Source organism: Heliangelus exortis, chromosome 5 (genome assembly GCF_036169615.1).
Source record: "Heliangelus exortis chromosome 5, bHelExo1.hap1, whole genome shotgun sequence".
Classification (NCBI taxonomy): domain Eukaryota; kingdom Metazoa; phylum Chordata; class Aves; order Apodiformes; family Trochilidae; genus Heliangelus; species Heliangelus exortis.
Window position 1 is genome coordinate 22,528,281 of NC_092426.1, and position 12,422 is coordinate 22,540,702.

The 12,422-nt window shown below is 42.1% G+C and overlaps 1 protein-coding gene across 8 annotated transcripts in view; it reads right to left on the reverse strand.

Moving 5' to 3' along the window:
• Positions 1–12,422, reverse strand: part of TTLL5 (tubulin tyrosine ligase like 5) — a 130,267-nt gene that overhangs the window by 24,895 nt on the left and 92,950 nt on the right. For 7 of the 8 annotated variants that reach the window (XR_011726294.1, XR_011726295.1, XM_071745949.1 and 4 more), the window contains one exon: positions 2,601–2,778. The exons of the other annotated variant lie outside the window; for it this stretch is intronic. Coding sequence is in view for 5 of the 7 variants with exons in the window: in XM_071745949.1 (XP_071602050.1) it covers positions 2,601–2,778 (178 nt within the window). In the remaining 2 variants the exon portion in view is untranslated. The remainder of the gene's footprint in view (positions 1–2,600; positions 2,779–12,422) is intronic. 8 annotated transcript variants of the gene reach the window in all.

Consider the following 12,422-nt stretch of genomic DNA (forward strand, 5'->3'; position numbering starts at 1 on the left):
TTAGTCAAGACAAAGGCAGAGTTGCCAACACAATTTCAAGACCCTATTTTTAATAACACTGAAATACAACAGTGACCCAGCTTAAGCACTACACAGGAAGAACACAAGTCAAAGCACAAATGTATTTTCAGTGATGAGATTATGACAAAGAACTGTGGAGTTAGACAGTTCTAAGGCTGTCTGAGGCATTATAAAGGCAAGCCCTGAACTGGTGCAGAAAAACAAGCAGCAGCATGTCAGCAGCCAAATGGAGAAGGATGGCAGAGTAGTGGAAGAAACCATTGGGAACTACAGCATCCAAATGCTCTCAAAACCACTGCAGGTAAGATTAGTTTTGTTGCAACACACTTAAAAGAGTTACTTCCTTCATGAAAGCTGTGCCATATGTTCCAGCTCTGCATTGGTTCTGCATGTCTATTATAGACCACCCAACCATGACGAAGAGACAGACAAAGTATTCTGTAGACATCTGAGAGAAGTCTTTTGATTGCTTGTCCTCGTCCTCATCAGGGACTTCAACTTCCCAGATGTCTGCTGAAAGCATAATACAGCAGGAGAGGGAACAGTCCAGGAGGTTCCTGGAGTGTGCAGAGGACAACTTCCTGACACAGCTGCTGAGGAAGCCTACAAGGGAAGGCACACTGCTGGACCTGCTATTTGTCAACAGAGATGGGCTTGTGGAGGATGTGACAGTCGGAGGCCATCTTGGGCATAGCAACCACAAAACGACAGCTTTCCATTCTTGGAGAAGTAAGGAGGGAGGGGTCAGCAGAACTGCCACCTTGGATTTCTGAAGGGCAGACTTCGACCTGCTTAGGATACTGGTTGACAGAATCCCTTGGGAAGCAGCCCTAAAAGGTAAAGAAGTCCAGAAAGGCTGGACTTTCTTCACGAAAGAAATATTAAAGGTGTGGGAATGAGCCTACCCCATGCACCAAAAAAAAAAAAAAAAAAAAAAAAAAAAGCCAGCAGGGAAGAAGGGCAGAGTGGCTGAACAAAGCTTTAGCTGGAACTCAGGAAAGAAAGGGGAATTTACAGCATTTGGAAGAAGGGGCAGGAAACTCAGGGGGGCTAGACATTGTTAGGCTATGCAGGGAGAAAATTAGATGGGCCAAAGCCCAACTAGAACTTAACCTGGCTACTGCTGCAAAGGACAGCAAAAATGTTTCTGTAAATATCTTGGCGACAAGGAGAATCTCCTTTGTTGGATGCAGGGGGCAACATAGTGACAAAGGATGAGGAAAAGGCTGAGGTACTTAAATGCCTTCTCTGCCTCAGTCTTCAGTAGTAGTACCAGTTGTTTGCTGGGTACCCAGTCCCCTGAGCTGAAAGAGAGGGATGTGGAGCAGAATGAAGCCCCCATAATCCAAGAGGAGATGATTAGCAACCTGCTGCACCACTTAGACATACAGAGGTCTACGGGGCCAGAAGGGATACACCCAAGAGTACTGAGGAAGCTGGTGGAAGTGCTCACCAAGTCACTTCCCATCACTTACCAGCAATTGTGGTTAACAAGGAAGATGCCAGTAGACTGGAGGTCAGCAAATGTGACACCCACATAATACAAGAGGGCTAGAAGGAGGCTCCTGGGAACTACAGGCCAGCCTGACCCTGGCCAGTTCTCTTTCAATAAGCTGGATGAGTGGATCAAGTTACACCCTCAGTAAGTTTGCAGATGACACTAAGTTGGGTGAGAGTGTTGATCTCCCTCCGGGTAGGAAGAGGAAGACTGTATAGCAAGACCTGGAGCAGCAGGATTAATGGGCTGAGGCCAATTGTATGCAGTTCAATGAGGCCAAGTGCCAGGTCCTGAACTTGGGTCACAAGCACCCCAAGCAAAGCTACATGCCCTGGGCCCTGGAAAGCTGCCCTATGGAAAAGGATCTGGGGGTGCTGATGGACTGTTGGCTGAATACGAGCCAGCAGTGTGCCCAGGTGGCCAAGAAGAACAGCATCCTGGACTGTATGAGAAATAATGGGGCCAGCAGGACTAGGGAAGTGATTGTCCTCCTGTACTTGATATTGGGGAGGCTGCACCTTGAGTACTGCATTCAGTTTTAGGCCACTCGCTACAAGGACATTGAGATTCTGGAGTAAGTCCAGAGAAGGGCAACAAAGCTGGTGAATGGTCTAGAGCATAAAAGCCTCCTGAAGAGCATCTGAGAAAAGTGGGATTGTTTAGCCTGTTGAAAAGGTAGCTGAGGAAGAGACCTTACCACTCTCTACAACCACTTAAGAGAAGAGGCTGCAGTGTGGTGAGGGTTGATATTTTCTCCCTAGCAACAAAAGCAACAGGAGAAGAGGAAATAGCCTCAAGTTGGAGGTTTAGATTAGATATTAGAAGAAACTTCTTCACTGAAAGGATAATTAAACACTAGAATAGGCTGCCCAGGGAGGTGGTTGAACCACCATCCCTGGAGATGTTTAAAAGTCATATAGATGTGGTGCTTACAAACATGGTTTAAGCACTGGACTTACGTTGGGTTATGGTTGGACTCAATGATCCTGAAGGTCTTTTCCAACCAGAATGATTCTGTGATTCTGTGATCTAAGACACAGTCAGTATTGCTACATCCCAGGCAGGAATTTTGTTTAGTTACCTGGTGCCGGGCTTGGCTTTGCTCCAACAGCTGTGATGACTGAAGTTTCTGCTGCTGAAGCTGCTGCACAGCAAAATGGAGCTGATAGTTGGGATGTGTTAGCGGTCTTTTTGTCACCTTATTGTGGACACTACTCTCCATCTCTCCTTCCCAGGAAAAATGATGATTCTCTGGAGCCCTGAGAAAAGAAGAACCATCATACTTTCACTACTCCACATACAAAGCCTCCTGCCTGCAAGGCACTGCTGCTTCCTAAAAATCCCTTAATACTTATCCAGCTATGACTCTGCATGAAGTCGCTCCAGCAAGCACAACACCTGCTAGAGGTGCCTTTTGCCAACTGCTGTCTTGCTAAGGAGTTCCTTGAATTCCAGCCTGGGACCATATTATTAGCTGTAACGTCATGCTTGAGAACAAAAGAAAAGAGAAGAAACTTCTAAACTGGAGCACGTCTGTAGCTGATCAGCACTGAAGAGAGGAAGATTTGCAGCAGGAAAAGAGCTAAGGATTCCCAACACTAATGAGATAATTATTTGGATTTGTAGAGATTTTTTTTAATACACTAACACATGGCTTACACTAAGCACACACATGCTGCAGTGAGAGTGCAATAGAAGACAGAGATGCAGTACAGTAACTACAGAGAGGACAAAGGACTGATAGGGTGAGGTTGCAACTAGGGTACATATAGACTCCACACAGTTACAATCCGAAAGACCTGAGGGAACTAAAGATAAGCTCATTTCTTTCATTACTGGAGTCATGCAAGCCTTTCCCAGACGAGAAAAGGCCTCCCATAAAAAGGCAGGAGCTCTTAAAACCCAGTATGTAGTGGGAGTTCAGCTGTGGTCTGCAATGTGACAACTACCAATAGGAGATCACTGGCTTGCTTTGAAGTTCGTAAGCCTCAGTGAGAAAGCAGCACCAACACACTTCTACTCAAGCCTGAGGGGCTTTGCAGAGAGCAGGTGGCAGACTGACAGGACCACAAGGTGTCCTGATGAGGCTTCCAATGGCCAAGCAACTCGCACATCCTGTGTTCACAAGACAGGATGCCTTACAACCCACTGATTCTTGACACTGGCAGATAAAACCTTCAAGCCTCAATGCCTGAGCTCCCCAAGTTTCTGCTGATCTCTGTCTTCTTTCTCTCTACCACCCTTTCCAAATATTCTCTTTGGATTCCCAAGGCACACTTCCCTTGTATTTCCTATGTGTGTTGTAAGTAACTGGAATGTAAGAGATACCTTTAGGTCTTTTATATTTCACGCCACAATTCTGAGTGTACGTTATGATTTTGTCATGGAAGTTAACTGCATTTTCCTTGCTTCAGGATCCTACCAAAACATACAGCCTAGACTCTGAGCATGTCACAGCTTGCCTTGAATGTGTTATATCTTTTTCCACAAGCTTCATCAGCACAGCAAACCCTTAAAATATTCAGAAGGATGTTTCAAAGAAGACCAGAAGCAACTGCAAGCCCTATGTATTCTCCATTGAAAAGAACCTAATGCATCCCTTTAAAAGAAGATTGAGGGCAAGAATTCTAAATACTTAAGGGTTACTCTCTGTACTCAGTTCCTCAATAACTGAGGAGTAAGATAATTCAGCGGGAAAGGAGTTAACTGCTAGCATCTCCACCCTGCATCATCTGGGCCTCCTGCTTGGAGCACCACTACCACTTTTGCTCTTGTGGGCCACTGGCTATAGATGGCCTTCTCTAGACTTCTCTGTTCAAGGGATCCCACCCAGGCTTCCTCACTCCTTTGCTTCCACTGTACTCTATCCTCCCTTTTACTGCAAGTTTCTCGGTCTTTCAGTTCTTTTGCTTTCACCAGTGGTTCAAAAAATGACAACTGTAACACTGCTGACAGTATTCAGGCCTTGAAACCCAAGTTGTATAAGTCCAAATCTGACTTCGTGGATAAACCTGGGAGAGCTGCTTCCATCTTCTGAACCTGCCCTTCTCCTTCTGCCCCAGTAATGGGGTTATGATCCTCTACTACTTGCCTTTTACCTGCACTTGCTCAGCCCTGGATCCATGGAAGTGTGTGTGCTGCTGATCTCCCAGCACTATTCCCTGCTGAGCCCAGGATACCACAAAAAACAACTTAAAAGGAGGACAACACAAGAAATCTTTGACATTAACACTAGTTGTCTCTTCTGCAATCCCACCAGCTAACCACATAAGCAGGTTGCTGTCACCTGGACACAACTCCCATCCCAAAGGTAGTATCTGCCTGCACTGCATAGATACAGATTCCATCATCTGATGTTAAAGCTCACTGAACTTTTCCCTTGTGTGAAGCAGCTAGAATCTCTGATACATCCCCAGTAAAGTCAGGTAATGCTTACAGCTGAAGAGCAAAGAACTGTGCTGTGACTGGGATCCATCCTCTGGGAGATAGCTGGGGGTTACTGCAGACCAGCCCTTTGAAACAAATATCAACTGCACAAGATAGAAGGCTGAGAAGCACTCAGAACCTCCATGTAAGTCATGTTAGTGCTCAGTTAAATAACCTGATTAATTCCTCATCAGTATAACTGGAAGATTATGATCTTCGGTTTTGTGTTTTGAACTGAACTACAGTTATATTTGTTCACTTGCCCAGAGTACCTCTTTCACACAAGCAATTTCTCAGTTGAGAAAATATGGTGATTTCATTCAAAATGCTCCTAAATAAAGTATGCCAACATAGAACAAAGGGGTTCCCTCTCATTGATTTTGTAGCTCATTAAAACACTAAACAAGAGCTAGAATAAAATGGTCAGGTTCCACAGTGGAAGGAGATTACCACTGGGGTCCCACAAGAATCTCTGCTACAGTTTCTACTGTTCAAAGAATTTATAAATGATCTGGGAAAAAATAAAGAATGAAATAAATAAAAAGTTTGCTGCTGCAAAACTTAGTCACGGAGAAGTATGAAAAAAACATCCCGTTACTGAACGGTCAGACATTAAATTGGTAGATTATGTTCAATTTAAGAACTACGAAGTCATGTACCCAGGGACACACAATGCAAATTTTACAGACTTCGAATTGTTATTTCTATTCAAGAAGGAGAACATCACTAAAATACTCTCAAAAAGCAAAGACAGGAATTATTAGGAAAGGGATAGGGAACAAAACCAAGAACTATGCTACCATGCTATCATGTAAACCAAAATTTCATCCATCTCTTGCCTGCTGAGGATAGCTCTAATCTCTGTCCTTCCTCCCTTCTCAAAAGGCATGCAGCAGAACTGGAAAAACTAGAAATAAATACTGTAGAGATGATCAAAGGTATGGAATAATTTAGATGTTTATGAATAACTAAATAAATACAACACTTCAGCTTGGAAAGAGGACAACTGAAAGGCAACGTGAAAAATATTTACAAAATTACGAACTTGAGGGAGAAGGAGAACGGGGAACACTTACTGACCTGTCAGGTTTCAAGGCATAGGAAAAATGAGATTAAATCATCAGGTGGGCAGGTTAAAATAAACAAAAGGAAATAGATTTTCTCATAACACATAATTGAAACTGTGGATGCCTTCTTACTATGGGGACGTAAGGACACCAAAAATGTACAGGGGTTCAAAAGTTCTTAGACAAATTCACATATCCAAGAGCCACTAACACTATTAATATACAAAGATTCTATGTCCAGGCCAGAAAATCACTCATTACAGAATCCCAGAAAGTACTGGAGAATTATCACCATTCCACAACATCACTTAATGCTCTTTCCACAGACTCTTCCATGGGCTACTGTCTGAGCAGGACATTGAGCCATACATTCCATCTGGTCTCAAAAAATGCTACCAGTATTGTTTATGCATCAGGGTATGAAATTAAACTTGTCTCAGCCAGAAGTTAAAGAAGTCAGTCAAGCATTCTTAAAGGTATTCATATTCACGCAAGATGTACGATTAATTCTATAAACAAATGCCTGTTCCAAATTCTGTCGTAACTACCCCCAGCTCAGAACCTGCAATGCACACAATTTATCCTTTGATCCAAAATAACGCTCGGGAAGCTAAAGATTGAATGATTTGTATTAAAACATAAAAGTCAAGATGAAGTGGAGAAGATAAAACTAATGTAAATGAAAACTCTACTGAAGTTGGACAAACTGATAGCTAAACTGGCTTTGTGCCACAAGGATGATGTACAGTGACTGCAGTCTGCAGGACTGTGAGGGCCACTAATTGAATGGCAAAACTGTACTGTCATTTTTCTTGATCTTCATTCTGGCAAAGATTATAGCTAGACAGAAATAGCTGGCAAAGAATTAACTATTATGGAAATACAAATATTGAAGATTGATGATCCAGTTTTTAAAAACGCACTTGGACCGCTGCCTTGCTCCAAGCTTTGTCCACTTCAATGAACTCTCAAGTGCTTTCTTTTGGTTTCTAACCTGTTTTAATCCACCTTTTCTCTTTTAACCAATACGTGATCTACATCCCAAAATAATTTCCTTAGGGTACAATATTGCCCAGATAAGTTTAAACCAAACTACCCAGGAAAACACTGTTGAAAGATAATTATTAAATATTTAGTAAGAGTTAAATTTAAAAAAACAAACAAAACCACAAAAAAAATGTGTCTAACTTCTTGAAGCATAGACAGTCTTGTACACAAATCCCTGTGGTTCTTTTCTCCACAAAATGCAGCACAAAAGTTTTTAAAGATAGTATATTGGAAACACTGTTTCTTGCCTGAGTAGATTTTACTCTCATGGCCTACAGAATCCTGGATTGGATATGCTTCTGTTAGCTTCTATGGGTTTGGCTTCTTTATAGATGGAAATCAATATAAATTCATTATATATAACTTCATTGCTTTATAATAAAAGCACTGAATATATAAGAAAAAGGCTGCATATTTGCAAGTCTTAGGGTCCCTTTCATAGAGAGATGTTTGATCTCCAGTTTTGTAAAGTTCCCATACAGCATGTTATCAAGTTGGTGATATTACATCTAAGGCAAAGCTTATCCTAGTACAGGAGACCAGGGCTTTAGATCTGAGACTTACTACACTGCTGCCAGAGACATGATCTGGCTTTCAGTCTATTTGCCATGCTCACAGTAATGCACCACGGTGCAGCTCCTATTCTCAGTCTCTGCATTTCAGATGATTTATCCAAGCAAGACAGCACCTTTGCACCCTGCCTGAAGTTAGCTATAAGCTCCAGAGGACCTCACACCTTAATAGATACTGAGTTCACATGGTAGAGAGACTATATAAATATCTCAAATTGAAGGAAAAGCTTTTTCACAACTCTACCATTTTATGCAAAGCCAAAAATAACCAGAAAAAACCCACACCCTGAATGGAAATAAGGATTGTAAAGTCAGCACTCACAGCCCTGCTTGTTGCTTAGACACGAACCATTGACTGAATATTCATTTGCTCACATGTACCGACAACAGATACAGGCATACATACACACACATGCAAATGGGAAAAAGAAGTTCCTGCCTATGCCACCAGAAGAGATTGGGTTTCATTCTGTCAGCTGGGCTGGTTGTGAGCAATCTTCTCACAGCTTGCTCAGGATTATTTATGAGTTGCTTAGTTTAGAGACCTGGCAAGGATTCAGGCTTTCATGATGTACAGGAAATCTCAGCTTTGGCATTATGGCCCATCCTCTGTAAGCAAGATTCTGTCCTTCCAGCAGCTCTTAGGGCTACTCAGTATTTTTGGCAAGAAATCTACTGTGTTCCGTTATTTCAGCAGTAGATTTCATAAAGCTTGGGCCAGGATTCCCTTTTTGTATTCACTGACAGCATAAGACCTCTCTGCTGCAGCTTTTTTGCATCACAAAAAGATACCAATTTTCTTCAACAGACCTTCACGTTATTACTATTGTAACCCAGCTTAAAAGCACTAGAACACCATGCACTCACCTCCAGGTTTTCTGGTTCCAAATTCCCTTTCTGGTCGAGTTCTCTTTTCCAATTCATTACCTCTTTTTCTGATGTAGGCAAACCTTACTGTCCTGGGGCCAGGATAGAGCTGATTTTCTGTCTTGTGATTTTGCTTTCAGCTCATAAGTAGCTGTACTTGCTGAAATTAACAGCAAGTTTCTCACTCAGTGTCTGTTACTAGGACTGGTAACACATGATTATAGTTATGGCTAGAGAATGGTGTGCAGAACCAAGGCCACTGCTCAGTTCTGAGGAACATCTTATGCTTTGTAAAGAGAAAAGGAGTAAAAGGGTCACACCTGCAACCCTCCTTTACAGAGGAGCAGACAAGACCAGTGACCAAAAGTGACCAGAGTATTCCATCCCATACGTGTCATACCCACTATAAATCTGAGGGATCAGGAGAGTCAAGTCCCTTCCCTTCATCTTTGCCCTTCTTTGCCTGTTCCTGTTTGCTTTGGCATCCTGGGAAGATTCCACCTGTATGTCTGTGGTTCCGATCCGTGCCAGCCTGAATCTGTGTGTTCCCGCCTCCAGCTCCCAACTGATGCTGACTCCAGGAGTCCAGCCTGGACTTTCCCAGGGCTGCCCTGCAGCCTCGGTGGTGATGTGAGCATTACTGGGAGGAAGGGGGGAAGAACGTGGTACTGTTTTTCTATATATTTGTATATATTTAATAATTTTCCCTTTTTTATCATTACTGTTTCATTAAAATTGTGTAGTTTAGTTTCCAATCCATAAGTATCTCTCCCTTATTCTCTCTCCTTTCTTTATCAGGTGGGGGATTAATGAAGAGTATCTGTCATTCAGTTAATTGCTGGCCCATCATTAAATCATGACCCTCATGCAATCAACCACCTACATCTTTACTAGGAACTAACACTAACTAGTGTATTCAAATACTAAATATCAATATATTCATTTGAACTAATATGTTCATTCATATGTTAATTGACTATAGAAAAAAAAAGTACCCATGAAATCTAGCTTCTGTACAGAAGGATTGTGGTTACCAGCTCTTATAAGAAAGGAGAGAGCTGGATTCTGTTCCTAGCTCAAACAGACTTGCAGGGAAAATCAAGGACTAAAGCTGTAGAGAACACCAGACCACTGAGTATCTCACCCAGTATCTCATAGCTACCAAGTACTATCCAGCAAGCCTACACTAAAAGAACTACAGTAGCAACTACTAATGATAGCCTGCACTTCTCCTAGCATCCACCATCCCTAAGTTACTCATTGAAACATCTGACAAAGCAAGGTTTACTACAACACAACCACTGCTGGGATGAATAGTATCAGACAATAAAAGACAACAGAAGAGGAAAGGACAAAGAGAAATCTCTACTAAAGTGAAACTACAAGGAAATAATCAGGGGAGTGGAGCACAGTGCAGGAGTAGAAGGGATTCAGAATATAATTTCTTGATGCATAATTTGGATATAAATTTGGCTTAAAGCTCCCAATGTTAAAAAGAAAAAGAAAGAATTTTAAAGTATCATAAATATTACACATAGGGCTTTGATTTATATTTCAACTGAAGTCTTCATCCCTTGGCACAGTTGGGCATTTGCTTGATAGCAAGTGCTGTATGGAAAGTAACACTGGTATTCTCCACATTTCACTTACTAAGCAGACACTTTTGAAATGTTTGAAAAGTACTTACATCCCTCTGAAAGCCAATGCAAACTAGACTCAAACTGTTTGTGAAAATGAAGCTTCATCATTCTTGAAGAATATTCCTCTATATTTAACCCTGCTTAGTTTGTGATAACTGAAAGGATTGAAGCAGGAGTCAGTATAGCTGGAAGTCTAGCAAACTGAGAAAATGAAGAAACAAGCTGACAATGGAAGCATTTTGCATCCTTTCCTGTAAAGGCTGGAGGTAAGGAGGAACAAGGGCCATTTCTGGCAAAGTGACCCAGAGTATTTATAAATCAGTGCTACCACCTTGCCATGTAATGAAACACAACCTCAGCAGCTGTTTCTTTCCCACAGGGCATTCAGGTGGTATGACAAGTTCAGGAAACTTTTAGTACAACTCTTGGTGGGCACCAGCTGCTAGAAAGCAGTTGGCATAGTAACTAATGATTCTGTCTAGTGTTGCAGCTCCCAGTATCCCGCTGACTTATGTTCAGGCACTCACAAAAACACAGAACATTTTCTTTGGCACACTACATGCTTCTTCCATCCCTAACAATAGGCCCTAGATTTGGGCTAGCTATGAAGCAATGATAAACACAGTGGGACAAAGCCCAGGACGCTGGGGGCCTGGCTGTGATGCAGGACTGTCGGGCCTCTCACAGTGGAGCTTGCCTCAAGGCCTTTCTTTGTCTTTTCTCCCTCTTTCCCTTCCCTCAGCTTCAAAAGCAATAACTTAAACATTGAAAAACAACATGGCTTTGAAAGGTTTGCTCCTGTTCTCTGCTGTTATCAGAAGAATCTATGAAAGAGTAACTTTGGTTCACTTTAGTCATCAAGAGTCTGCATTTTATCGTGGCATGTAGCCCTAATTGCTGCAACATGCAAGCCCCTAAAACATGCAGCAGCAGCTATACTGCAAAGGTAAAGAAAGACAGCTTCTCAAAAAAAAAAAAAAAAAACCAAACAAAAAACCAAACAAAAAAAAAAAACAAACCAGGGGTGAACAAAGCACTTTTAGTATCACTAACAGAGACCTTGGAGAACTTCTGAGGCTCAGGGAGCTGTCCAGAACTTGCCCTGGTGCAGATACTCAGAAACAGGGAAGGTGCAGGAAGCAGCTGGTCTGTATAAAACAAGGATGCCATCACCTGGTTTGGAATCTGCTTTTGCACTGTGCAAGAGAAGCCAAGGAAAAGCTTTTCAAGTTAATGAGCAGCCTGTTGAGGCTGCATTGGCACAATAAATGTGTGGAACTGCATTCTGGGCTCAAATCCAGTTCAAAGCCACAAATACAATCTCCCACGGTGAAGGTGTTGCAGAGATCTAGGAGAGTTTCTGTCCCAGAGTGTCAATCAAACTTTCCCTTCTTAGTGATGAGGCATATATGCAGGCATCTCATAATAGTGTCAAGCTGTAATTCCTCAGCTCCTCACTTCCCCAGCAGCTAAAGCTACTACACAAGAGGCTCTTATCCTTAGTGTCGTCCTGCCATGAGGCAACAGAAGCTGTACAAGGTCCATGTGCAAAGCCTTGGGATTGACTTGGTTTAGGTAAAGAACATTAGAAGTGCTGTGGATTTAACTACAATTTCCAGATCCATTCACAGGTTAAATGTAATAGCTACCAGAATTCAACCATCCCAGGACATTTTAATGTGAATAATTACTAGCAAATGTCAGGAGTCCCTCTCTGCTATTCTCACAATTCCTCCTTTCAACTGAGAGAGTTGATGTTGTTACAAGAATTTTATTAAAAAACAAAGATGTGAGCAAAAGCATCCAATTCATCTCCTTATGGTGCAGGATTAGTGCATGCTTCAGTGGCTGGAGAAGTCTACAAGTCACACTCTCTGCTGTACAACTCCACAGGCAGGTACACATTCAGGTAAAATTCAAGAATTTTCCCTGAGATTCCAAATTAAACTTGTATTTTCTTTGGTTTATTGCATGATCTCTTTTATTTCAGGTCTAAATCTTTCTGACTAGAGCTATGCCTCCTTCAAGCTTAGCCAGTGTTGGCACACTTAACTCCCTTCATCTTTTCCTTCAACTCAGTCCCTTTTGGCCCTTGACCGTAAACTGCTTTTCTCTGAACTTTTGCCACTTTATCAGTAATTGAGGCTAGGCAAGCACTCAAAACTGAGCAGGTTGTTCCAGATGTTCACACACAATAGCTATATATGAAAAGTCCACTGCCTTCTTACACCTTCACTTTGTTCTACAAGTACTATCAAAGTTCATGGGCTTCCTTCTTTTCTTT